This window comes from Tympanuchus pallidicinctus, unplaced genomic scaffold (genome assembly GCF_026119805.1).
Source record: "Tympanuchus pallidicinctus isolate F22 unplaced genomic scaffold, pur_lepc_1.0 scaffold3, whole genome shotgun sequence".
Lineage (NCBI taxonomy): Eukaryota > Metazoa > Chordata > Aves > Galliformes > Phasianidae > Tympanuchus > Tympanuchus pallidicinctus.
The window spans coordinates 9,828,519-9,853,988 of record NW_026294747.1 but is presented as its reverse complement, the minus strand read 5'-3'; the positions used below and the strand labels follow the sequence as shown (position 1 = coordinate 9,853,988).

The 25,470-nt window shown below is 39.3% G+C and overlaps 1 protein-coding gene and 1 long non-coding RNA gene across 6 annotated transcripts; both read left to right on the top strand.

Annotated features, from left to right (window-relative positions):
• Window positions 1-140: 140 nt before the first annotated feature.
• LOC128087057 (uncharacterized) lies at window positions 141-16,486 on the top strand. 5 transcript variants are annotated; one of them, XR_008209639.1, is made up of 5 exons: window positions 141-1,088; window positions 1,267-1,354; window positions 2,946-3,056; window positions 3,778-3,858; window positions 8,268-8,493. It is a non-coding gene; the product is annotated as an uncharacterized LOC128087057 (long non-coding RNA). The 5 variants fall into 5 exon arrangements; XR_008209637.1 differs by lacking the exons at window positions 2,946-3,056; window positions 8,268-8,493 and adding an exon at window positions 13,544-16,486; XR_008209636.1 differs by lacking the exon at window positions 2,946-3,056.
• A 349-nt stretch (window positions 16,487-16,835) lies between these two features.
• PSMA1 (proteasome 20S subunit alpha 1) lies at window positions 16,836-25,265 on the top strand. The gene is made up of 10 exons (XM_052696282.1): window positions 16,836-17,047; window positions 17,337-17,381; window positions 19,326-19,427; window positions 20,275-20,378; window positions 21,161-21,249; window positions 21,925-21,995; window positions 22,820-22,949; window positions 23,567-23,646; window positions 24,573-24,677; window positions 25,055-25,265. The coding sequence occupies exons 1-10, from the start codon at window positions 17,045-17,047 to the stop codon at window positions 25,109-25,111; spliced, it is 786 nt and encodes a 261-aa protein (XP_052552242.1). The 5' UTR covers window positions 16,836-17,044; the 3' UTR covers window positions 25,112-25,265.
• The last annotated feature ends 205 nt before the right edge of the window (window positions 25,266-25,470 follow it).

Here is a 25,470-nt window from a genome sequence, read left to right as displayed (position 1 = left end):
GCGCGGAAGCCTCTGAGGCGGCACGCGCCCCGCGAGCGGCTGCGCGCGAACTGCCACGCGGTAACGGCCGCGCGGGAAGCGGGGAGGGAGGGGGAGGCGGGGTTGAAGTGTGTGGGGTAGGGGTTGGGGGAGGGGGAGAAGTCGCGCGCGCGTGCCCGCCCCGAGCGCGTGCAGCGGCGTCCGTCCGCCACGAGGTGACGGAGCGGGCGGTAACGGCTGCCGGCTGTGCGGAGCGGCTCGGCGGCGTCGGGGCTGTGAGAGAGCCGAGCGGGACGGGGCGAGCGGCCTGAGGCAACGGGAGCTGGGCTCTGGGCGTGTGGGTTTTCCCTTCTCGTCTTTGTTTGTTTGCTTTTGAACGCTGAGGGAAAGTTGCCTGTGCGCGCTGCAAAGCGTGGCGTTGTCCTACGGACCGTTATTTTTAAGGCGTGAAGAGCAAGGTTGGATTAGAGGAAGTTTCTGCTCTTTGCTTCGGTCTCCTCCAATGCAGAGAATGACAGAGAGAACAGCATTCCCAAAGAGAACGTGGATTTCCTGCCTTTATTCCCGTGTTATTGACATCCTTTCACCCACAGCCAGGTGGGCACATGGATACAGATGTTTTCCTTGCTGAGATATTACCACAGCCCCTTCGTTTTTTTTCTATTCTATTGAATTCAGCTATAAACGTGTTCCAGAGGTAACCAGACATTGTGATCCTCTTAGGAATATCATATGCGCACATATTCAGCTGTAACAGCAGAAAGTGCCTAAAGAAGAGCGCCAGATGTGACACCATATGATCCCTTACCACCCTGAGCACAGCTCACTGTGACATTAGCGCTTTCTGAATCAGAAGTATTGCAGATGAATTTACACTGGGCCAAAAAAATTGATTTCCACATCCCAGACTAATTCTTCCCTTATAGTTCCTATCTCCTGTTTGTCTTTTGTTTGTTTTGGTTAGAGGAAAAAGCAAGCCAACAAACTGAGCACTGTTGAACATTGTTCTGCTGAACAGTGAAGAAACATTGAACACTGATCACTGTTGCTCCATAGATCACAGGATAGCCTTTAGTGTTAACATCTAAATCCACTAGATAGTTATACAGGTAAGGATGGAATTCTTTTCCATACATGTTTCATGGTTATTTACATTAAACACAACCTGCACATGACCTCAGGGTTGTGAGCTTGTATGCAGATTTGCTCAGCTGAATTTATTTTTCTACTCTCTATAATTTTCTATCAGCAATTCACTTCACCACCTTATGGTTTGTTTGTTTTCAGATTACTTACCACGCAATAATTAGCTTTTAATTCAGCGGTGTGTCTGTGCAAAAACACCCTGAAGAAATGTATTCACAGCTCATTTTATGTGAGTAGTTTCTTTAGCAGCTTCTCTGTTGCCTAACGGTAATCTTCCTAGCATACTCTTGTAAAAGGATGTAACTATGAATAGATTCCTGAATAGTTTATAAGCTAATTGTGAAGGATTTCAATGTAAGGCAAACTTGATTTGAATAAGACAGCATCTATCATTAAGAGCGTTAACTAAACTTCTTATGACAGAATAATTTTAACAGCTGTAATGCTATAATGGGATGGCTATAATGGGATGATAATAGTAGGGTGACAAAGTTTTTGGCTACAGCAAATGAGAACAAGCCCAATTGCAGCAGCCACAGATGCAGAAATGAAGGAAGAGAGCTGCTTACCTTTTGAACTCCTCAAGTAGGTAGGGATCTCTAAAAAGCAGTGCTTTCACCTTCACTGCCAGCCCTTAAATGAGAGCTGGGAAGGGGTGGATCCTGACTCCATCCCTTCCTGTCACTCAGGTGCACTGTGTACTCGTGAGCTCCCCTGGGTTGGCCCTGCCTTTCCACCAGGTGCTCCATCACTGCTTCTGGCCATCACTTAGCACTTCTGCTAGAGGAGTGAAGAAGTACCTTTTCGTTTGCTATTGGTAGGTCAACATTGCTTAAATACAGACAACATTAAAGTGAAAGATAGAAAGTATTTAACTTGTAATGAAGGCAATAATTTCATTGCAATTTTTTAATTTTTTTTTTTTTTTTTTGTCATTTTCTAGCTGCACTGATTAAAGAAAATAAGCACTTCATTGATGCTGGTTTATTCTTAACGTATTATGTGGTATAATACTGGAATTTTTGCAACAGTGGATATTGATTCTACAGCATGTATATACAGACAAATGCCTTTATTTGCAGTTTGCTAAGTGTTTAAATGAGAACTAGTCTATAATATTTCAAAATATCAAGTTACTGTTTGCTGTTCTCTATTCCAAAATTAACTAAAAAGAGCAGGGACTATAACCATAATTGTCTTTACGAAAACGTTAATTTTGGCATATTTTTTCACCTGTGTAGCAGAAATGCTGAGTGATGGCCTGAAGCAGTGATGGAGCACCTGGTGGAAGACAGGGCCATCTCAAGGGAGCTCAGGTGTGTGCAGTACACCTGAGTAACTGGAAGGGGTAGAGCCAGGGTCCACTCCTTCCCAGTCCTCAGTTAATGGTTGGCAGTGGAGGCGAGGGCATCTCTTGCTGTAGGTTCCTGCCTACCTGGGGCTTTCTAAAAGTAAACTGTGCTTTTCTTTCATTTCTGTGGCTGCTGCATTTGGGTTTGTTCTCATTTCCAAAGACTTTGTTCCCTTGCTCTTGTTGTAGTACTTTTTGTGTCATTAGAACATTGCAGCTTGTTCCTTTAACTCATGTCCAGAACCATCTCTAAACCTTGTCACGTCCTCTGGAATATTTCTGAATTGCAATAATTCCCTCCTGTTTGCACTGCTCATTTTTTTGCCTAGACTTAAGGTCCTTAAATAAAATGTTTGAAACTGGAAACAACAAAAACTTAAGCCAGCTGTGTGGTTTGAATAGCCTACATTTCTAGCTGTAATCTGAGATCATCTGCTTATTAAGTTTTGTACACAAATTGATGATGAAGTTGATGTCTTCAAAGAACAAGTTTCTCCCGCCTGGCTACTGGTGTAGTGTAGAGTGTGGGTGAAAAGAAGGTGAGAAAAGAGGATCTCTCTTGCTTTGGAGCTTTGAGTTAGTAAGTTCCATACGCTGTTTTTTTTAATTCATATCTGTGGGTAAGCAGCTCTCTGTTGCAGTACTCAGAAGAGGTAAACTGGACACTTACAAAATGTTTTTTAAATTGTGAGCAACCAAAACATTTGGATGAATTCCTGCTGTTCTGTAAATGTAGTCTTGGAAGTCTTTGTGGAAATGCAGATGTTTCACTATTTATTTCTTTGAATATTAGTTTTGTTAAGAAATTGTAACACAATATAAAGACAGCTAAGTTGGTACAAGCAGTAGTTGGAGATACCTCAGTTTTATTACTGGTTTTTGTTTAAGTTAGGTGCTTAAATAAGGAAATGATATTATTACCACTATTACCATTCTAAGTTTGTGCTGAACCAAGCACTGAAAATGCTCTGTTTGGTAAACTGTAAGGATGTGTGCTTCAGCTTGCTGAGTGCTTGTGACTTGGAGGCTCAGAGATGCAACTGTGCTGCCTGGATGATCCCAAACTTACCTGCATGTAATGTGCTGCCTTTTAAAAGCAGGGTATGACACCAACTGCTAAGATGCTTGTAGTCTTCAACACTGAAGGACTAGAGAAATCTGCAGTACTTCATAGGCAGCCAATATAGTGGAAAGAAATGATTGAAGGATACTGAGATGTAGCTACTAAGTGAAGGAAAAAAATACAGGGAAAAAGTCTTCTGGAAGTATATTTACTATGCACGATGTGACTGTTCTTGCAGGGAGGAGTTATATTTGTCAAGTCCAAGGGTGAGAAGAGATCCAATTGCATTCCACGTGAAGCAAAGCAGTCAGTTTCAAAGGTAAGTCACAACATTATGATCTTTGGATGACTGCAAAGACCAAGTTACTACAAATGGCAAGTGTTTAATTTCTAAAAAAGATACACGTGGCAAGGAAAGCTAACAAGTTGTGGAAAAAAAAAACTGTCTTGTAAGATGTCTCTTGTAGATACAGCAGTAGTCAGTTTAACAAGCATGGGTATAGCACTAGAAATATGCAGCTGGGGTGATATGACATTGTTAGATGAGATTTCTCATCTAACAAGCTGTAGCTCAGTAGTAACAAATCTGAGGAACAGTCAGTGAATAGAAGAAATATCACATCAGTACTCTCAATAAAAATTAGGACAACATACAGCTTCATCTGGACTCAAGTTTTTTTTCTGGTGTCAATATTTCTGATTCTCTAAGAGAACCAGCAGCATGCTGGCTTCTGTTACCATATCCAGATGTTCATACTAGTTTAGATTTTTAATTTAAGCAGTCTCCTGACTGAAGAAACTTAGACACTTCTCAAAATGGACCAACATGTTCATCTCCAGATAAACATGCAATGACAAGTATCTTTACAGCTGAAATGTATTTTGATAATATCCAAACTGCTACTTTTTAAAGGTGAAACTGTCAGTAGGTGACTTTAAGTGATTTACAAGTAGAATCCTTTGAAGTTGCAGTTATTGCTGTCACAATGTATACAGTCTATGTGTTGCTCCAAATAACACTAGAAGTCCAACATTTCATGTTAGCTTTATGAGAAAACTTACTGAGATTCTGTAACATTTTAGAACATCATTTCTGTGCAATATATAATATACAAATTGATTTTTTTTCTCCCTGAAGGGACCATTTCCTAATAAATATAAAGTTATTGTGCTATCAAGTTCAACAAATACTCTGCCTTAAGGACACCAGAGAACTGCATAAATTTATACCGTACTGCTCTTTCACATGAGCTTATTTGCAGAATAGTGAGTTGGTTCCATTTGTTTAGAACAAGAATGCAGGATTTCTTTTCAGTTATGAAACTTCTGCCAGGTTTCGCTTCGTCAGAATTAATTATTTAAGCACAATTTGGCATGCCATGGTATAATCAAGTTAAAGATTGATAATAAAAAGATTACTTTCTTCCTATGTAACATCTCTACAAAAAGTATAACTTATACTTAAATACCAAATCGTATTTTATCATAAAATCTGCACATCCAGTGAAATGACATTAAACTTAAGAGCACATGCTAATATTTATTTGGCAATTCACTCCCTAATTTGCTAATTGAAATTTCTGTCTGGAATTGAAATGTAGGCATTTCATGGACTCTGCTCATTAATACTGCTAAAGATGAAACCTAACTAGGCAGCTGGTTTGGTTTTTCACAGACGTCTGTCTTAACACATGAGCATCAGATGCATAAATACATTCTCAAAAAGATCAAAATTGGTCCAAATGCAATCATTTATTGGAGTTGAGGTTAGGGAGCTGAATTAATCAGTTTGTCTCATTTCCATGTCTTTTGGACACCCACTTTATTGACCCTAAATCACCGAGACAGGTCCTTGTTAATTAACATTCATTTGAATTCTGTTAAATTGCTGTAATTACATTATATTGTCAGCAGGCATAATACGAACCAGTAAAGGGATTGTGTTGATTTACACCTCTTGAGGGTCTGGCCCACGTTTCAGCACGTGTTTGAGCAGCACCTCAGCTGTTAGGTGGTGTGTTGCCATTTAGTTAAGTGTATGAAGCCTTCATAGGCATTAATTGTACTCAGAAGTTCATCATACATTGCCTTACAGTAGATATATTCTGAGAGTTTGGACTGAGACTAAAATGTTATAAACAGTCACTGTTTGTTTTGTTTGTAAATAAATAAAAATGTAACCTTTGCCTCGAAGTAACGGAGTCTGTAAAATTGTGCCTTGACAGAAAGCAAGTAATAAGATGTAGTACATCTTCTTGAATGCAAGAAGTGATCTTGACCGAATATTAAGCGTTCAAAACCTATCATAAACTGTTATACTTCATTAAATTTATAAAGTATTTTGAGGTTAATTTGGTTTTAGTATTCAAAATAATGATAGCCTACTAAGGCAGTCTATGTAAATGAATCTGCAGAACAAAATATGTAAATAAAAGTTACTTTTCTACAAAACAAAGAGAAAGGTGACAGAATTCTGTAATAGTGACTGCATAACTATCTCTTCTGGAGATTGGATATGAGATCAAAAGAAAAATAAATAAGGAAGATTATGCAATTAAAATAATTACTCATCAGTGTGGAGGCATTTTGTCCTTCCAGCTACATACAGAGTTGAGATGTGTGAAGTAGCAAACAAGAGTAAATTGTCTAGTTTTACAGTGATAAATGTGTTTTTCTGCCTGTTCCTGAAAAGGTAAGCATGCCACCAGCATTGCTTAGGTCAGTTTTATTTTGATTATTTGATTTATTAAGATCCAGTTGTTTATTGAATATAACCTGCAACTTATGTATTATCAGGAAGTGATGACAGTGTCAGTGCTCTTGTTTGAGACAACTTGTCCAGTAATCTTGCCTATGTATTTTTAAGCCTCCATATTTGCTACAAGTTACCTTTCTTCTTTGTTTAATTCAATAGGACTGTTTTGACATCCATACTCAGTACTGTGTACAGTTACAATCATTTATCAGCCTGTTCTTCGTATCTTAACTGCAGCTCCTACTCCTTTTTCAGCACTGACATTTTGCTGAACGCAGTGCCTATTACACTGGGCTTGACAAAACTCAGAGTCCAAATTTCAAGAACCTCTTGAAATACTTGAAATACTTCTGTAACTTTGGGTTTGCTGCTTTTTCCCCATGTGAATGGCATAATGGTGCATCATGATTATGTCTGAACATCACTGAATTGTGTTTAGTTTGCAAGGGTGAATGTATGTAGGTAAAGCAGGAAACGGTTTTACAACATTAGCAGATAAACCTCTTGATTAAATTCAATGGAATTATTGCTCAAAAGCAGTGCTTATTGCCTTTAGGAGTGATGTTACATTTAGAGGAGGAAGAACAGCTGGATGTGAAAATATATTTAAATGTTTCCAAGATACTCATCTTTCTCAGGTGGAACTTTTGAAAAGAGTAAATAGAAGCTGTAAGAAAACACTGCAAATCTTCATGGGGTTTTACCCAAACAACAAAGACTTTTTATGCTATAAAAAATAGGCTCTCCCCTATTTGTAAAAAAACATTTGAATTCACTAGGTAAGAAAAAATGAAGGTATGCTCTGGAAATGTTACACATTTAGAATCTGTAATGAATTGGTAATGCATGTGTATGAACTTCCAGTTGGTTAAACTTCATGTGCTTATTTATAGCTAAAATGTATCTGGCATACTTGGGTACAAAGTAATGATGTAGAAGTAATCAGTCGTGCACTTGTTTGATCTTTCATGCAATGGAAGAATAATAATTGCCCTGCAAACACAAAGGCATCACATTTAGAATGGTTCTTTTGTTGCTTGGAGGTTTTTTGTTTGAATTAACAACAACCTGAGAGGAAAAGACATTGAAAGAGTGAATTGGACACAGCAGTAGTTTTACCAGAGTTGATCGATGAAACCCAGAAGTTTGCATTATGATAGCTTTGCACTTATGTTCAATTAGTAGTAACTAGTTAGCTCTAATTGATGCTTAATATACCAAACTCAGACACTTAGGTTTGTATCACTGATTTCTTATTGCCGTATCTTTTATTCCATTCCATAATGATTCCTATGGTGACTGCTTTTATAAGAGGATTTTCATGTTTAAAAGTCAAGCTCAAATGTCAGGTAGCATTAAAGACTGGATTTATGTTTTTAAAATGTATTAATTTGGCATGCAACTTAAAATAACAAAGACATTCAGATATTGAGCTGAGGCCTGATTCTTCATACTGCTCAAAGTAGAAGAGATTCAGAGAGGGTAGGCAGAAGTGCTGCTTTAAGCAAGGTCATGCTTCTGAGAGCTCTAGCTAGAAGCGTTTATATAGAAGATATGGAAATATATTAGCATATATTTAACAAAATGAGTATATAATCATTTATTTCTATGTAATGTAACAGGATTCCAGTTGCCACACTAGTTTGCCTAATGAAATTTATTTTGTAAGTGGACATGACTTATTTGAGGTGTCTTTACAAGGCATTTTTGAATTTAGACTGTGCTTTAGCATTTACTTAGAAAGTTAGTCTTAAATGACAAAGTGACTTGCAGAAACTTAAGTAAGGTCAACATAGAATTAGGTACATTCTATGTACTGGAACTACTTAATCCTTGGACGTAGTTCACAAATACAAATCTGAATTGTTTAGACATGAGATGCAAACAATATGTTCCACGAGTGGCAAGCCCATCTTTTTCAGATGAGAAAACATAAAGTCTTTTTCCTTTTCTCCCTCCAATTCCTAATCAAGATTTTAGGGCCAGACATCTATGTGACAACTGGGGCGATTAAATAAGCTTGTCAGACCTGCAGCATTGTGCTGTCTTTACCAAACAGACCTCCAATATAGACATATTATCTCATCCTTAAGGAAGAGTTCTCTTTGTGTTCTAAATCTTTACAGCTGAAGTACCATGCAAGGCTACTTTTCTGAAGATTCCTGAGTTACTTGTGCTTCAGTAAAGCCTTCAGCTTCACTTCAGTTCCACGTTTGGAACTACCTTGTGTTCTTTCCAAACTATTTTCATAAGATCTTTGACCATCTGTTGACCTTTATCAGATTACTGCCTAAAGATTATTGCCAGAAGCTTGACACTCCAATTATTGAGAGCGATATGTTACTTAGAACAATCCTGCAAGCCTCAATTGACGCAGCAGCAGGGACAGCTGTGCTTTCACCTACTCTTTATTTTCTTAGGCAATTTTATTGGCTTCCAAATGCTTGGCATTTCCAGAGAGAATAAAACAACTGTAAAGAATGATTGTTTAGCATCTAATCCAAGCCGGCGTCACACACTGCAAAGGGTATGAACTGGAATATCTTACCTGTAACAAGCTGAATTAGTAAGACTAGCTATTCTTCTACTGGTTGTAGACTGCAGGCTTGTGACTGAGTACAAGCAATATCATTACTGGAATGCTTTTCTGATATGCTTTAAGGTTGCCCTGACAGATGCTTGATTTCTTGGCTAGAAGTTGCCCGTTGGGAGCCTTGAGACTGGGGAGCTATGCTGTCCTCCTGAGCAGTAAAGCATCATCTATTAAATGTTTCTGCTAGCAGCCTGCTTGTGTTCTTGAATGAGCTGGGTGATAGATTCAGTATTTTCAGGCATCCGTATCACGTGCAGGAACTCTGAGACTGTGCTCTAGAGTCTTTTCTTCAAGAACATAGTTAACCATACTGACTTTGCCTTTGTTGGGAATGCAACATGCCACACTTTTCATTCCAGAATGTCCAGACCTGTTTTTTCATCAGCTATTAAAAGAGATGTTTTAACCATACTTGTTTTCCAATCTTGAGAATTGTTTAGAGGATAAACCAGAATAATTATGATCACTTTAATAGCTAAAGCTGGCTGATACAATCAAGATGTATTTCAGAATCCACATTCTTGTCAAAGTCTTTCTGTACAGTGCCTCAGGCCATTGCTTTTACATCAAGATCTCTGAAGTATTAATGTAAGGCTGACTTGACATCAAGATTTCAACTTCTCTATTGAATTTTCTATTCAAGCTCATTATTGAAATTGTACTTCTAATGCCCAAAGACTGTTTATTTATCCCTTAGAGAAATACTCTGATTAATAGAACAAAAAGAGGCGAATTTACTTATTCAGATAGACTTCATTTGCCAAGTGATACGCAGAGAAGTCAATTTCCCTTTCCTTGGCCTCATTGTCTGGAATTCTGCTGTTTCCTGAATGGAGCTGGGTTCTTCTGGCAGCTCAATCTATTTGACAGCTGTTTCAGCACTGCACGGATCCTTTGTTTTTGTTGATACAGTAGTAATTGTATATGGAAGTGCTTGTTAATATTTTTGTCTCCTTCATGAAGTAGTTTTCAAGTACGGTCTGGATGTTATGGTTGTTTCCTCTGTTTCTGAATGGTTTCTGAGTGCTCAGAAATGGTACTTAAGCTTTCATGTGCTTGTTGAATGTTTATCACAAGTCCTACACCATCTATGCTAATTGAGATCTTGGAAAGAGATATGCATTGGAAGGTAAGTATGAAAGAAGAATTTACACAAAACTAGGCAGATGTATTAAAAATTAACAGCTTTTTAAAGAAAAGACTTTTAAAGTGTAGATATGTGTGTGTTGCAGTGCAACTTAAAAATGGCATTTCCTGATCTGAGAAACATTCTATAAAATTCTCATTCACTGGATTTGGTAGCTGTATGTACTGTGTTCATCCCAGGCTGGTAACCAGAGGAACTTGGTCAGCTTGATACCAATGCTCATAAGTCTGTTCTGGGGGTGAGAGTCACTCCTAAATAATGAAGCACTGCTGTCATTTTTGCTTGTCTGCTTCAGTTGTGCAGTGTTATATTATTCAAACTTTTATAGAAATGCAAGTGTTCTTAAAGTTAGCATTCTGCTTATCTATACAAATGCAAAGATCTTCTGATTCTTTTATCTTCATTATTTTTTTCTAATTATTTTCTCTATTCCAAGTACCCAGCTATGTATTTGTCTGAATAATTGTTCCTGGTGCTGTAATGATGCGATAAACACATCTCAAATGTTTTGGTGCTAGGGGATCTATCATGAACAAGACATACATAATCATACATTGCTTTGATACATACTTCATAAAGCAAGAAACAGCTGTGCGGACGTGTTGACCATGTAGCAATTTGCTAATAACTATTGCAGAGATTTTTAGATACTCACTGGTGTGAGGCAGGGTTATAACAAGCCTGTCTGGAATTAATTTGGAGCCCTTTAGGCCTTACACTGAATCCCATAAACTGGGCTTAGAAGCCAAGGGCTGCACCCAATACTTGAGATTTAGAAAAAGCCTGACATCAATGGGATTTGTTCACAATTTAAGCATGTATGTATGATGCATTGTCTGAGCTCAGTCATGTGTCAGGCCAATTGCAGACAATGGACTTTACACTACCAGAAGCTTTCTTACATTTGTCAGGACAGGCCTTGGTTTCTGCTTTCACTGTTGTTAGTTTTGGAATATATGCAATAAAGATGGCAGTGCCAAATAAAATTTGTACTGTGCAAACATACTGGGATAGGAGTGACAGCAAAGCTGTTAAAATCCATGTAACAAAATTAGGAACTTGGCAAATGCTTGAGGAAAAAAAAAAAAGGCTGATGACAGCAAGGCTGTCAGACTACAGTATAATCAAACGTTAATTTTTTCTTGTGTAGTAATCCTGTATTGTAGTCTTTCCTAATCAAAAACTGAATCCATACTGTGAAAAGGTTGGGTCGCTTTTTGAAAAATGTGCTGCAGAAAGACTGGAATCATTGCCTAAGTAGTAATTGAACAGAACAATAAGTTCAGTGCTCACACAGCACTTAAAAATGCCTGCAAACAGAAGTGTCACACATTCTTAATGTCATGCTAGGAATGTAAAATAATTCCTAGGGTCTTCTCTTTTAAACAAAGCAAACCAAAAGCCTTAGTTTAATGGACTCTGGCAGACATGCATGTGAATGTATTTCCATTTTCAAGAAGGAAATTAGGCAATACTGGATAGGGCAAAGCCATTCTGCCAACCTTTTATTGTGTGAGCCACGTATAAGTACTCACTGTTAAATATTTATGGAACACAAATACAAAACTAAGAACATAATACTTCGTCTCGCCATTAATTTAATATGACAGCATTGTCTGCTGTAAGGAAATAGGATCCATTAATGGTCTCGTGGATTGCAAAGGCTTTCTCTCTGGGTCTGTGATTTCCAGCCTTTGCTGACAATTAAGCTTAATTCTCTCACAGGTAGAGATTTTGAAAAATCCCAGCACTAGTATACCTAATAAAAATGCTCACAATATAAAATGGCCACTAATAAAGGAGTAATTTTTTAGCTGCATTACCTCCAAATATAGACTGCTTGCATCATGTAAGACAGTTCTCAAAAAATAAAAAATACAATCCCTAAAACATCAAAAAACTAATCAAAATGTGCAATCCTGAATGTGTTACGATAATGACCAATTTCCACTTCTGTAGGATTTTTATAAAATATGTATATGAAACTGGACTGTTGGCTTCATGTGTCAGTCTGAATATGGATTATTAATTCCAGCTTTATTTTAAATACGATGCCTTGAGAAACAAGGGGCATTTAGTGTGAAGTGATGGTCAACCATGGTGACTTGAGACTACGTTAGCTTTAAAGGGAGTTAACTAAATAGGGCCTGTAACCTGAAGGGTCTTCTGGAACAAATGTATAGCTGTTCTGCCCACCAGAATTTGTAGACTATAGTGGATAAGATTTTGTTGTTATTGTTTTGCTTTTGTTTGTTTGTTTTTTTCCTTTAATAGGAGTGAAAAAGACTACTTTCCAATGCCTGTCTTCTGTAGTTTGTTCTCCCAGTTGTCATTCCATAGAGAACCTTGTATTCTTTTTCAGAAGAAAATATCCTTCCCTTTCTCACTTTGACCTAAATGATTGATCATCAAGGGAACTTGCACCTTAGGAAACATAAATAGCAAACCACATTTTTTTCTGTCTCAATGTTTTGCTATTTGTTCCATTTCAATAGAGATAACACTCACAGAATTTGATTTTTTATTGATAATCTTAGGAAATGTGGGTGGGGTTTTTGTTGTTTGCTGATTGCCCTGTGATTTAAATTTGCAATGGCAAAACTGCAAGGCAGTGTTTCTAATACTGATATCTTGTAGCTTGTATTGATATGCAAGACAACACTATTGTTATATAGCATCAATGTAATTTTATAGCCTAATTTAGCTCACTTTTTTGTCACGTGTTCTTGGCTATGCCACTTGTCCTAGGAGCAGCATACAACTGTGCCTGGCTTGTGACCTTTCAAGTCTCTTGAGGCTCATACTGACCACTTCTTTCTATTGGTTCCTTTTTAAGATAGTTTTGATGTTTTTTGGGTTTGCATGGATATTCAAAAAGTTAAGCTCACTGATAAGTGTGCCTGGGTGGTACCTGGATACGATGTGGTCTAATTCGAGCACAACAGATAACATTCCAGAGAGTGATAATAATTCTATGGGTTGGAAAATATTGAACTTCATTTTTCATTACCTCTCTCTCCATTTCCATGAACTTTTTTTGGACTGTCTGGACAATAACCACATCATCAGGTTCTCTGAATGTGATTGTCATTATTTTTAACATCTTACTCAGCCTTTATATTTTCCCAGAGGGAACCTGAACCTTTTCCAAGGCTAGAGAATAGGGGTAATAAACTCCCAGTAGTCAAATTCCCAATGCTTAAATAATGGATTTTTTTTTATTTGAGGACTGAAATTAATTCATAACACTTCTATTCTTAAACATACTTACTAGAGAAAACTATAGTACATGAGTCATTCAATGAAGGCTAAAGAAGTTAACATATTTGAATATTATAAAGGTACACCAATTCCAGCTTGCTCAACAGCAACGGCACTGCTGTTTGCAAGTAGTAACTTACCCACCTGACAGGGGGCACCTTCACAGAAGCTGTCCTGCTTTTCCAGGGGGATGAAGATGCTGCTTTAGTTCTCTGTATAGCACAACGGCTTTATTTTTTCTTTTGCAGTCTGCTGTGCCTACGTAGCGTGGAATATGTGGTCACTGAGAGTAATACCACTCACCACAATGGAACCCATCTTTTACCAAAAAAAAATCCATAAAACTGTCAGATTACAGTACACAAGAACACAATGGTTTCATGTAGTTTCATGAGTGGTGTTCCAAAAGTGGGCTTGGTGGAATGTCGTTTTCTCTAATGAGTCAGCAGAAGGGAAGGCGTAATGCCCTTCCCTTTTAGTTCCTGTACGTTAATCTCTTCAGAGCAAGCTTGCCATAGCTCAGGTGTCAGATGCTGTTTATAACTATGCTGGAAACATAACAGAACAAAATAGTATCATCCGTTTCTCTTGAGACTTTACATGCACATTTTAAGTTACCTGTTTTATCGCTGCTGCTCTTAATTCAAGCACTGTATCAGCAGTTTTGTAAGATGGCTCAAAGGTTTCTGTCTATGAATTTGCCCAGTTTCTCTTTGACTCTGTGGCCAAATGCCAACTGTGATTTGAGAAGTGTTCATCACCTTGCCTTGTTTATCTGTTATTTAAACTGAAGACTCCTGTTCTTAATGGCCGTTCCTTACATGCAGCTATTCCCATTCACCAGTATGTCAGATGATTTTAAGATGGAAAGCAAGAACTGCCCCCACTATTCAAGTCTGAATGGCTGTAGAAGCAGTGTGGATTTATGCATTGGCATAATAATGATTTATATTTTATTCTTTCTTAATAATTCCATATGTTTGGTTTGACCATTACTGAGAATCTAACATATATTTTCATAGCACAGCCAATTGTGTATTTCTCTGAAGTGATCCAGATTATCAGGTTATTAATTGTGAAACTAACAGTGAGGAAAATGCCATTTTTTGCTAAAGTGGATGTTTCATAAGTAGAGTATTTTAAATGTGAGTATAGGTTTAGTTTTATTTTGCATTCCTGTAGTATTTTATATTATATGGTTTCTTCTTGTGATATGTTGATTGCTGTTTGTCATTCACTTCTTTTCTCTTCAGTTAAAATTGTACTTTTTGATTTTTTTTTTCTACAAACTTAAGTTATTTTAGAGAACTATACAAGTATGTAATAACTGCTTTTACAACTTTTATCAAAGAAACTGTTGGACACCATTTCCTGAAGCTTTTATTATAAAACCAATATATGTGATGTGAACAACTATGGCAGTTCTCACAAAATTAGTGTAAAGTTGTCCCATGTTCCCTCATCAATGTGTTTCATAACACAGGTTAGAGAAAACAGCTGTTGAATACCTTTGTGGCCATTCAGTTCTTCTGCTGTGTCAATCAGCTCTGCCTGTGTCAATCTAGTTGTTTGCCATGTAGATTTTTATATCTCCAAAGAAGTGTCTAAAACTGTCAGATCACTTCATGAGGGCCACTGTACACCATTACATCAAGATGTTTTCCCAGGTGTGGAGGTCAGCACAGCACTTATGCATTGCTTAAATTTCAGATACCATAATGTAAGGCCTTCGTATTCGTATTTTCTTTACATGACTGAAAAACCACTAAGTTCATTCATTTCAGTCACTATTTGTCATATTTGGATGAAAAAAAAAAAGCGTGAAAATATATAAAATTCTGGTTCGATATTTTTTTTTTAACTGAAAAAAAGTTATGTGATTTTTTTTCTTTGTCTCCTTTCTGTGATTTTGTATTTAACTATTGTATTTTACATCAAATATGTCACTGTTGGATAATTTTAAAGACCAATGCACAAGATCTGAATAGAAATAAACTGCAAAATGGTTGACATTACCTCCTACCTGCAGAGGGCTCAGACTGAGCCTAAGAGGCGGCATATAGGAGGATTCAGAAGGAAGTGAATGACTTCCTTCCATTGTAAGCTTTTCCTTGTTCGTAGAGATTATTCTTGTCTCTAATGCCCACTGTGCTGCTGCCTTGGGAGTATGGGAGCAATTACACTGAAGCACTTGGAGAGCAGATGAAACTCAATCCAGCACCTGCCTCACTGCTTTTCCTAGCTTATCTTTGAAGGCGGGGGAGAAGCTTCTGTGCAACCCTTTGCACTGCTGCATTACGAGGGTATAGGACAAGGGGGAATGGTTTTAAACTAAGAGGAGAGATTTAGGTTAGATATGAGGAGGAAGTTTTTCACACAGAGAGTGGTGATGTACCGGAACAGGTTGCCCGAGGAGGCTGTGGATGCCCCATCCCTGGAGGCATTCAAGGTCAGACTGGATGTGGCTCTGGGCAGCCTGGTCTGCTGGTAGGTGATCCTGCACATAGCAGGGGGGTTGAAACTTGTTGTTCGTTGTGATCCTTTTCAACCCAGGCCATTCTATGATCACTTTAGTCAGTTTGGTTTAGAAGAAATTTTTAATAGCTAGACCTAAAGTCAATTTGGTTTTGATTGTAGAAAGAAAAAAGAGTACTTGTCATTTAATGTGCTTGTGTAACAATCCATTTAACTTCTGGAAGTTCTTCCTGAGTGTATATTTCATCTAATTTTCTTGTATCAAGTTTTAAAGAAATCCTCCCCCCTCTTTATAGCCATAAATGTAGCTCCTAACATCACTTCCACCACTTACCAGCATATACGCAGAACAACAGTCTTGGCATAGTTCAGCATCCCGCGAAACCAAATGTGCTTTTGCCAACTAGAGGAAATATCTGTCTATTGTTCTCTGACTGTTCTCTGGAGTAAACAGACTTGGAGGGAGTCACTTATTGCTGTAGGAAGTTGTTACAGAATGGCCTCGTAGCAGGGACTACGGCAATATTTACTGAGCGCTCTGACACTGGAAAGCTGCTCAGCTTCAAGCTCACTTAATAAAGCGTTTATATATCCTGTTGCAGTGCACATCAAGCGCTGCTGAAGAAAGGAAGTTATTTCAGCTCAAGTGAATTTTCATGAATCGCAAAGCTGAAAAATAATAAGTCAGGTAACTGGAATCAGTTTGGACGTTTTTTTTCCAGGTGACAGCGCAGTCCTCTCCAGTGACAAAAGGTGCACAAAAGGATGTTGTCCAGCGGTAAGAGAAATGTAATCGGACAGAGGGTGGTGGAACACGGCTCCCGTTTGAATGACTGTGACTCCAGCAGCTGCACACTGGTTTAAAAATAAAGCAGTACGGTCTGATTCTCTTCTGTCCTTGTGCTCGAGTCACGCGCTCCTGCACAGCTTTTTGGAGGATATTTGCTTTGCATAAGATTTACTACACGTAAATGCTGCTAATTATCCAAAACAAGAGCTCTGGTGACCACTTCGTTTACGTTAAATCTTTTAGCTTTCTACCGTTGAGTACTGTAGAGACGTAGCTGTATTTACTCAACAGAACGACTAGCAGAGAGAAGAAAGAACGGCGCGCGGAGGCCCGGCCCGACCGCGCATGCGCCGATCCCCCGGGCGCGCCCGCTCGATGTCTCGGCCTGCGGCTGCCGCTGTCTAACCGCTCCAGGCCGGAGCGAGTGCTGCCGGAGCGCGGCCCCCTCGCTGCCCCTCAGCCCGCGTCTCCGCCGGCAGGAAGCATGGTGAGCGGCACGGCGGGAGAGCAGCGCCGCGACCCCGCAGCACCGGGCGGGAGGAGAGGAGGGAGGAAGGAGGGTTAGAAGGGACGAGGGGAAAAAAGGAAGGAGTGGGGCCGTGAGTAAGCACTTGGCGGGGCCGGGCCTGGCGGGAGCTCCGGCAGCCCCACCGGGCCCAGCAGCCCCGGCCCCACGGGTGGGAGTGTGTGAGGGGAGGCAGGGGCCCTTTGGTGCTTTCCTTTAGTGCTTTCCTTTGGTGCGGCCGCGCTGACGTCTGTTGCTCCGTCTCTTCCAGTTCCGCAACCAGTACGATAACGACGTGACGGTGTGGAGCCCCCAGGTGAGCCCGGCCCGCCCGCCCTTACCTCGCTGGCTGATGCTGCGCTTTTCTCCACGGGCACAGACGTCTCTTACGTGGGACACAGGCTGGGAAATCACACAGTCGTTACCTCTGAGATCAAGTCCAGTCATCGGCCCAGCACCACCAGCGTGCCCACTGATCACATCCCTCGTGTTTCTCATAAACCCCTAGGGATGGTGACACTCCCCCCCCCTCTCCTGGCTGCCCGTGCCGATCTGGTGCTTTTGAGCTTTGGATCTGCAGTAAACATGTCCTGTGGGTTATTTCCCTGCCTTAAGAATTGCAGAGCTTTTGAAATTCCTCAGTGGCTATAGAGAAGAACTTATATTTGGTATTTATTTTTATTCTGGTCACATGCATTTATAAGCTTCAGTGTTGTTTTTTTGGTTTTTTTTTTTTGTTTTTTTTTCTTGTGGCTTCTAGTAGCTATCATGAAGTCATCAGCAATGCTGAATTATATTTATTTTTCATAAATTGTCTTGAAAGTCTGAATAGCACCAATGACTCACCAAAGACAGATTTGCTGCAATCTACAGGTGGTTGGGTCACAGTGGCAGTGGTGTGATTCTATAAAAGCTCTGGGCATCTATGCAGGAGTGATGAATAGTTACTCTAGGAGGACATTTTCAAATACTGTTTTAAATAAAATGAGATTGAGGATTAAAGGCTTGAAAGGACTTTATGCTTTTACAGTTCCGCAGCTTGTTCCTGGCAGTTGATAAATACGTGATTCCTTGCTGCTCTCAGGCAGGAAATAACTGTGTGTAGGGCACCCAGCAGAGTTTGTGTTCCTCTAGGTAAAGAAATCAAAAACCCTTTACATGTTAAGTGTGTATACATATGTATATTGGAATTGAAACCATCTTATTTTATATATCCTGTAGGTTGTCCCCAGAGTGTTCCCATTGTAATAATTGTAGCAGTGTGTCATATTTTAAATTTATTGCAATTGGTAGGAGACAGCTGTGCTACATTTAGTAATTCCAGCTTCTGCATGGTATCAGTGAACGTGCTGATTATTTGAAATAAGTTGCTACTTTACCCTCAGCTGTAGCTCTGAAAGGATGTTGCCTTATTTTCTTGCAACGCTGCTGGCTTGCTTTTCAGAACTTGTAAGGGCTTGCTTGTCTTCAAGACCTCTACTCCTCCTTCAGACTTTACTGCAATTGACTAATAACATGTTCAGAAGTTACTGGGGGATGGATGATGAGACACAACAATTGCTTAAGATTCATTTCTTTAGGAAACTCGATTAAAAGTTACACATCCGACTTCAGCTGGGAGTTCCTCTGAGCAATGATAGAAATAACTTCAGTGAGTTGCTGAAGTCATCGCCACTGAGATGACTTCTATGAGGAAGTCTCTCTCCTATGAGGAAAGGTTGAAGGAACTGGGATTGTTTAGCTTGGAGAGGAGAAGGCTCTGGGGAGACCAGATTGCAGCCTTCCAGTACTTGAAGGGAGCTTATAAACAGGAGGGGGAATGGCTGTTTATTAGGGTGCATAGTGATATGACAAGGGGAATGGTTTTAAACTGAGACAGGGGTGGTTTAGGTTAGATATTAGGAGGAAGTTTTTCCCTCAGAAGGTGGTGATGCACTGGAACAGGTTGCCCGAGGAGGTCGTGGATGCCCCATCCCATTCGAGGCCAGGCTGGATGTGGCTCTGAGCAGCCTGGTCTGGTGGCTGGTGACCCTGCACACAGCAGGGGGGTTGAAACTAGAGCACCACTTGTGGTCCTTTTTTATCCCAGGCCGTTCTATGAGTCTATGGTTTGCAAATGATAATAGAGGAAGTTTGTTGTTGTTAGGCAGTCACTGTGCCTGTCAGGGTGGGGGAAATCAGAAGTCTGTAAATGAAAAACTGTTGAAAAATGGTGCAGGTGATTAATTTCAGAATGGTTATCTTTGATTTTATTCTGTAGGGGCGAATTCATCAAATAGAATATGCCATGGAAGCTGTGAAGCAAGGCTCAGCCACTGTGGGGCTGAAGTCAAAAACACATGCTGTTCTGGTTGCTTTAAAGGTAAGGTTAAAACTCTGTTCTGCAAACATCAATATTAGTGGAAAAGTTTTGGTTTGGCAAATTAGTTTAGCACAGTCTGAACTTTTATCTGTATATAAAATAAATGTAGTATCACTTTCCATTAGTGTCAGTAAAAAACTATAAACAGTTTCAGCACCCATGCTAAGCGGGTTTTTACAAATTGGTGAAGGAATATCTAAGGTGTGGTGAGACCAGACTCTTTTTAGCAGTGTGTGGAGACAGGACAAGGGGAAACGGCCGAAAAGAAACTGCAGCATAGGAAGTTCCATACAAATGTGCACAAGAACTTCCTTACAGTGAGGTGACGGAGCACTGGAACAGGCTGCCCAGGGAGGTGGTGGAGTCTCCTTCTCTGGAGATGTTCAAGACCTGCCTGGATGCCTACCTGTGTGACCTGCTGTAGGGAACCTGCTTTGGCAGGGGGGTTGGACTCGATGAGCTCTGGAGGTCCCTTCCAACCCCTACAATTCTGTGATTCTGTGAAATGAGTCAAAGATTTTCATTTTAAAAGATAGGAGTTCTTCTATTTTTAATATTTTTTTTTTTTTTTGTTATAAAGCAGTAAAACTGTTCACTTCCTTTTCCAAAACTTGAGCATCTGTTCATTTTTTCCTGAAATGAAAAGGAACATTTTACAGTCTCCTACTGAAGCGGAATTATTTTTTTCTTGTCTTCTGTTGCAAGTTTACAGTTGGTCTTTGTTAACATTTGTTGTTTTGACTGTTTTGTGATTGCATTCAGTTCTTGCAATAAGTGTTAGCAGATTACTTCACAGTGCTTGACAAAGTGGTCAGTCTGCCACATAGCTCTCTCCTTTTATGTGTAGCGGGCACAGTCTGAGCTGGCAGCTCATCAGAAAAAGATCCTGTACGTTGACAACCATATTGGAATCTCAATTGCCGGGCTTACAGCTGATGCAAGACTCTTGTGGTGAGTATCTTAGCTGTTGACATACCCAGTTCTGCAATAAGTAAAAGTTCACGTGTAGACTATTGCAAATGAAATTTTATGTTCATCTAAGGACTGGTCATGGTCTCTTGTGCTTTGCCTAAGACCTCGCTGTGAAATTCTGGAAGGATTTTAAGTTGTTGGCAGAAAACTCCTTTGTTTGTCCCCAAAATTTGCTCTTTGGTTTTGTTACTTGTGTCTGGTTTCCTCAGTGTGGTGGGGTTTCCAAGCAGTCTGAAAAAGTGCATTACCTATTTCCCTCTAGCAGCTGCTTCTGTTAGTAAAAACATGTACTGCTGAACATGTCAACTTCAGACAGATTTGCCTTTACCTGCTGACCACATAGCTTGATCAAATAAGGTAATATATACTAAAAGAGGTTGATTCCCTAGTTAGGAACAGGAAAACACAGAGACAGGAAGAATTTTTAATATAAAATTTAATTGCTGTAAGGTTACAAAGATATGTTACTGTTTAACTGTGGTTTTTTTTTTCCCGGTGACCTATTTGTGGCCTGGTGCACTTTAACTTCTCTTGGTTTCTATGGATGAGATGCTCTGAGACTCTTTCAAGCCTGTGGTCAACCTCCTAAATAACAGTTATAAGTCACGATGAAATGAAATTGTGTAATGCCCTTGGCTGTTTTTCTCAACAAGCAGAGCAGGAACAAGAATACACTTAAATCTTAACAGACAAATATTGAAGAAAACTCGGTGTGACTTTCATCTATGCACTGATTTGATTCTTCTTTCTTTTTCTTCTAGTAATTTTATGCGTCAGGAGTGTCTGGATTCTAGATTTGTGTTTGATAGACCTCTTCCAGTGTCTCGTTTGGTGTCACTAATTGGAAGCAGTATCCTTCTTAAAAAAAAATAATAATATATCACAATTTAAAAGTAATGCTAAACTGAAGAAGTTAATTCAGAGGTGATTTTCCTTTGCTCACATTGTTTGTGTGTTCATTCTTTCAGAGAGCATCCCAGAACTCTGAACTGATAGAAAAGCAGTAAGGCACTATGCACCATTTCACTTACTGCTGTGGGTTTTTTTGTTACATAGCACTGTGTTCTGGGAGATGGGGGTGGAAAATTGCACTGCACAAAATATGATCATATGTTGGACTGCAGCCACTTGCTTACTTTTTTTTTGTGGTAATTAATGTTCTCATTAATTAAGTGCTTGGAGCACAGAGGAGGCCTTGTATTCTGTTATCAGGTGCCTAGGTAAAGTTAAAGGGCTAAGAAATTAAATGAGGCTGCATTAACTGAACTGTTTGTATTACTTGGTTGAATGCACCGCTCGGTTCTGAGAGAGCCAGCTCCTAAATGTTGTTTTGGTGAAAAAGAGCCAGCGCTGGCATTCCAAATAAGTCCTGAAAACTATTTCTTCAGACACAGCCTTTGATACTACAAAAGGCTTTGCAAAGACTGCACAACAATTTTGTAGCATCAGTGCATTGCTCAGGAAAATGTTGTCAGTGTGACTGATTAACACGTGCCTTTGAGATTGCTTCTTTAGCTTACTTCAGAAACGCAGATACCAACGCAGCGCTATGGCAGAAGACCATATGGTGTAGGACTGCTCATTGCAGGTTATGATGTAAGTAAGCTGTGCTAGCTGCAATTGGTCCAGAAGAGAACATGCTTAAATGCAATCCTGTACAAGTACACATTAAAGAGGAGAAGGTGTAAGGAGGAGGCAGACTCACCAAAATTCTCAGAATGACACAATCATTTTCTCTATCATACTGAGACATAACTTGTATAAATACAAATTAACAGCTAATCCACTCTATGCCTATGAGGTGTACTTATGCAAAAATGAAGAACTGATTATTTTGAGGTGCAAAATGAGATGAACAAATTATTTTTTTTTTGACACTTTCTTAAATAAAAAATGGATGTGGAAAAAAATTAATAGGCTTTACTTCATGTGTTCAGAAAAACAGTTTGCCTAGTGCAACACGCAGAATGTCTGCCCTGAAGATTTTTGATACAAAGAAGGTAGAAAGAAATTAACAACTTGCCTGAAATTATTGATAGCAAGGTTAGTTCTACAATAGGTTTTCTTGCTCGTGCAGATAACTCAGAATGTGTGTGAAACATCATTTGCAAGCCAAGAAGTCAGAAGCACGCGTAAGCACAAGGCAGTTTGTGGAACACTGGAGGAAACATTTTGGTTCTAGCTGTATTCCTTGTATGAAAAAGGCAGTGCAAAAACAAACACTGCATTTGTTTTTATTTTTTTTAAATAGCTGTGAAAGAATTGGATAAGAATGGTGGGGTAGCAAGCAGTATAGGATACTTATGCGCATGCATACAAACTACGTAATGTTTCATGAGCAAAACTATTTTAGAAAATATCATGTGTTCCTACAGCAAGCTTGGTGTGAGTTCATACGTTTGTTTTATGTCTTTCTGTAGGATATGGGCCCTCACATCTTCCAAACTTGTCCCTCAGCAAACTATTTTGACTGTAAAGCAATGTCCATTGGTGCTCGTTCGCAATCAGCACGAACTTACTTGGAAAGACACATGACTGAATTTACTGATTGTGAGTAATGAACCTGGCTATCAAATGATCTTTTTCTGTTACAAAACTTATTTTCTGCCACTGTTCCATTCTGCATGTAGGAAGACAAGAAAATGTTGAGGGCTGAATTTGGCATAAGTGTAAATCTACATGAAGAGGAAAACTGTAGAGAAAGTATTGCAGATCTCCGTGTCTCACATCTGGGTGTTTATTAGATCTAATAAAAAGAGAAGCTGTGCTCAGAAAAGTAAAGTAAAAAGTAACAAACCTCTGCTCCATTTAAAGAATGGGAAAAATTTTTTACATGTCAGAGCACATACAGTATGTCATGGCAGATACTTAGGTAGTGAATTTATATGAAACAGCGATGTGAAGGGGAAAATAACTTGATTATTGCTGCACTGAAGACAGTGCAGGTGCCAAAACCAGGTGGTTTTACAACAGGGAAGAGCTGGTTCCTCATAGTGTACTTGTTTAACAACTGTGTTTTCAGTATCAGAAATACCTAAGAGAAGACTTTTGCAAGTCAGGCTGTGCAAGTTGATTTTCTTCTTGTCATCTGAGAATGGGAAGAAGGGAAAATGAATGTGGGGATAAGTGCTGTATTTCATAAGTACCTTTCTGTTTTCATTCTTAAGGTAATCTAAATGAGCTAGTTAAACATGGACTGCGTGCCCTGAGAGAGACTCTTCCTGCTGAACAGGATCTGACCACCAAGGTAAATGCTAGGTTTTCTTAATGAGAAATTTCACTGCCATTGTTCTCAGTAATGACAGCGACAAAGCTGATATGAAGTATGGCTGGCACTGAATCTTGAAAGCCAAAAACTTTCTTTCTGGATCTTCATCATCTTCATTTCATTTGTCTCCGATTTATGTACTGCTTCCTTCATTACCTGAGATTTACTTTTCTTTATGGAAGTGATGCTTTATTTAGATAAGACATTTTTCCCTAGCTGCTTCAATATATGTTAAACTTGAATCAGTGTTTAAGGTTCATTGTGTACAACTGGAATTATCAGCTTTGCATTGTAAGCACAGTCACTAATTGACTGGGTGGTAAGGGAATGTAATACACAAAGTGAGTATCCAGCATCACAGAGTTGCAGAAACCTTGGCCAGGAAATGAAGTGAACAACTGTTGAGCAAGAAGCTTCTAAGCAGCTCTGTTACCATATTCTGGTGTTCTCCTTGTGGCTGGCCTTGCCCTTATCTATGTTTAATCTATATTTTTTGTTCTTAGCCTGCCTTGCTGTTTTCTAGAACTCTTACTGTAACAACAATGCAGAGTAAGATGAAAATCAATTTTGAAAAGTCAGGTTACTTTTTTATTTGTTACTAAAAAGAAAAGGGGGGAGAAGAAAGGAGGAGGAAAAAAAGAAAAAAAAGGAAATAAGAACCCTTGGATGGTGGTTTTCCTATTAAGATGTTTGAAACGTGCTACCTTTTGTAGGGAATAAATGTCCTCTCCCTTCGAGAACAGTCTGCTAAAGAGAGAGTTTATCAAGACTGCCCTTCTTCCTTAAGCAGACACAACTAGCACAGTGATCCTCTCTGTTACAGTGGGAAGCTTTTGTCTGTTTGACAAGTGCAAATGATTTTGCAGAAAAATGCTTCTCACTTCTGTCAAATCTTTGCTTAACAGAATGTTTCCATTGGGATTGTTGGCAAAGACATGGAGTTCACGATCTATGACGATGATGATGTAGCACCATTCCTAGAAGGCCTTGAGGAGAGACCGCAGAGGAAGGTGTGTGCTAAATGGAAGTAGGCTTTATTGAAAGCCAGCACTGTATGATGTATTATTTTTATGTTTGATGTTTAATTCTGCTAATAGATTACAATTTTAGGAATTGACTTTTTTAAAGCTAGAAGTTACTACATGAAAACTGGGTACACCATGTACTCTTAGCTGGAGACTGATGCGCTTATTTAAGTCAATTTAGGCTGAATGTGGCAGGCCCGTCCTGTCACTCAGGTTTTTTTCCTCGTCTGTCATAGTGTTTTGCACGTTGTTTAACAACATATTTCTTGTGCATGTGGCAAACTGCCTCAGCCTTCTGATTAGCTTTGTTCTTCCTGTTTACTCTGGATAATCCCTTAACACGTCTTTTCCCTCTCTTTAAGCCTGCTCTGCCTGCTGATGAGCCTGCAGAGAAGGCAGAAGAGCCCATGGAGCACTAATTGGTGGACAGGTTCCTTTGTGCTGCCATACGTGATGCTGTACCGGAGCGTTTATCCACGGGTGGTAACTTTATCCTCAGCTCTATGCCTCTTATGCTGATACGTACTGAGGATTGCTTTTAAAAAAGAAATAAACCCACTCACCTATCCTTAAGGAGGTCAGCAGTGCTGTGTTTTTTTCTGTCGAGGAAGGGGTTTTCTTAAACAGCACAAGATACTGGTTTTTAATGGATGCCTACTGTCATTAGCATGTAAGGACAAATGGGATTAAATAGCATTTTTGGAACCTACCGTGGCTTTGGGAAGCGGGGAAAAAACAAAGCTCCCTCGTTTGGCGGGGCGGTGACGTCAGAGCGTCA

Excerpts from the sequence above, each read along its gene's own strand:
- PSMA1 (XM_052696282.1), top strand. Across the intron at positions 20,379-21,160 it reads GCTGATGCAAGACTCTTGTG|TAATTTTATGCGTCAGGAGT; the intron begins GTGAGTATCTTA and ends TTTTTCTTCTAG. Across the intron at positions 23,647-24,572 it reads AACAGGATCTGACCACCAAG|AATGTTTCCATTGGGATTGT; the intron begins GTAAATGCTAGG and ends TTTGCTTAACAG.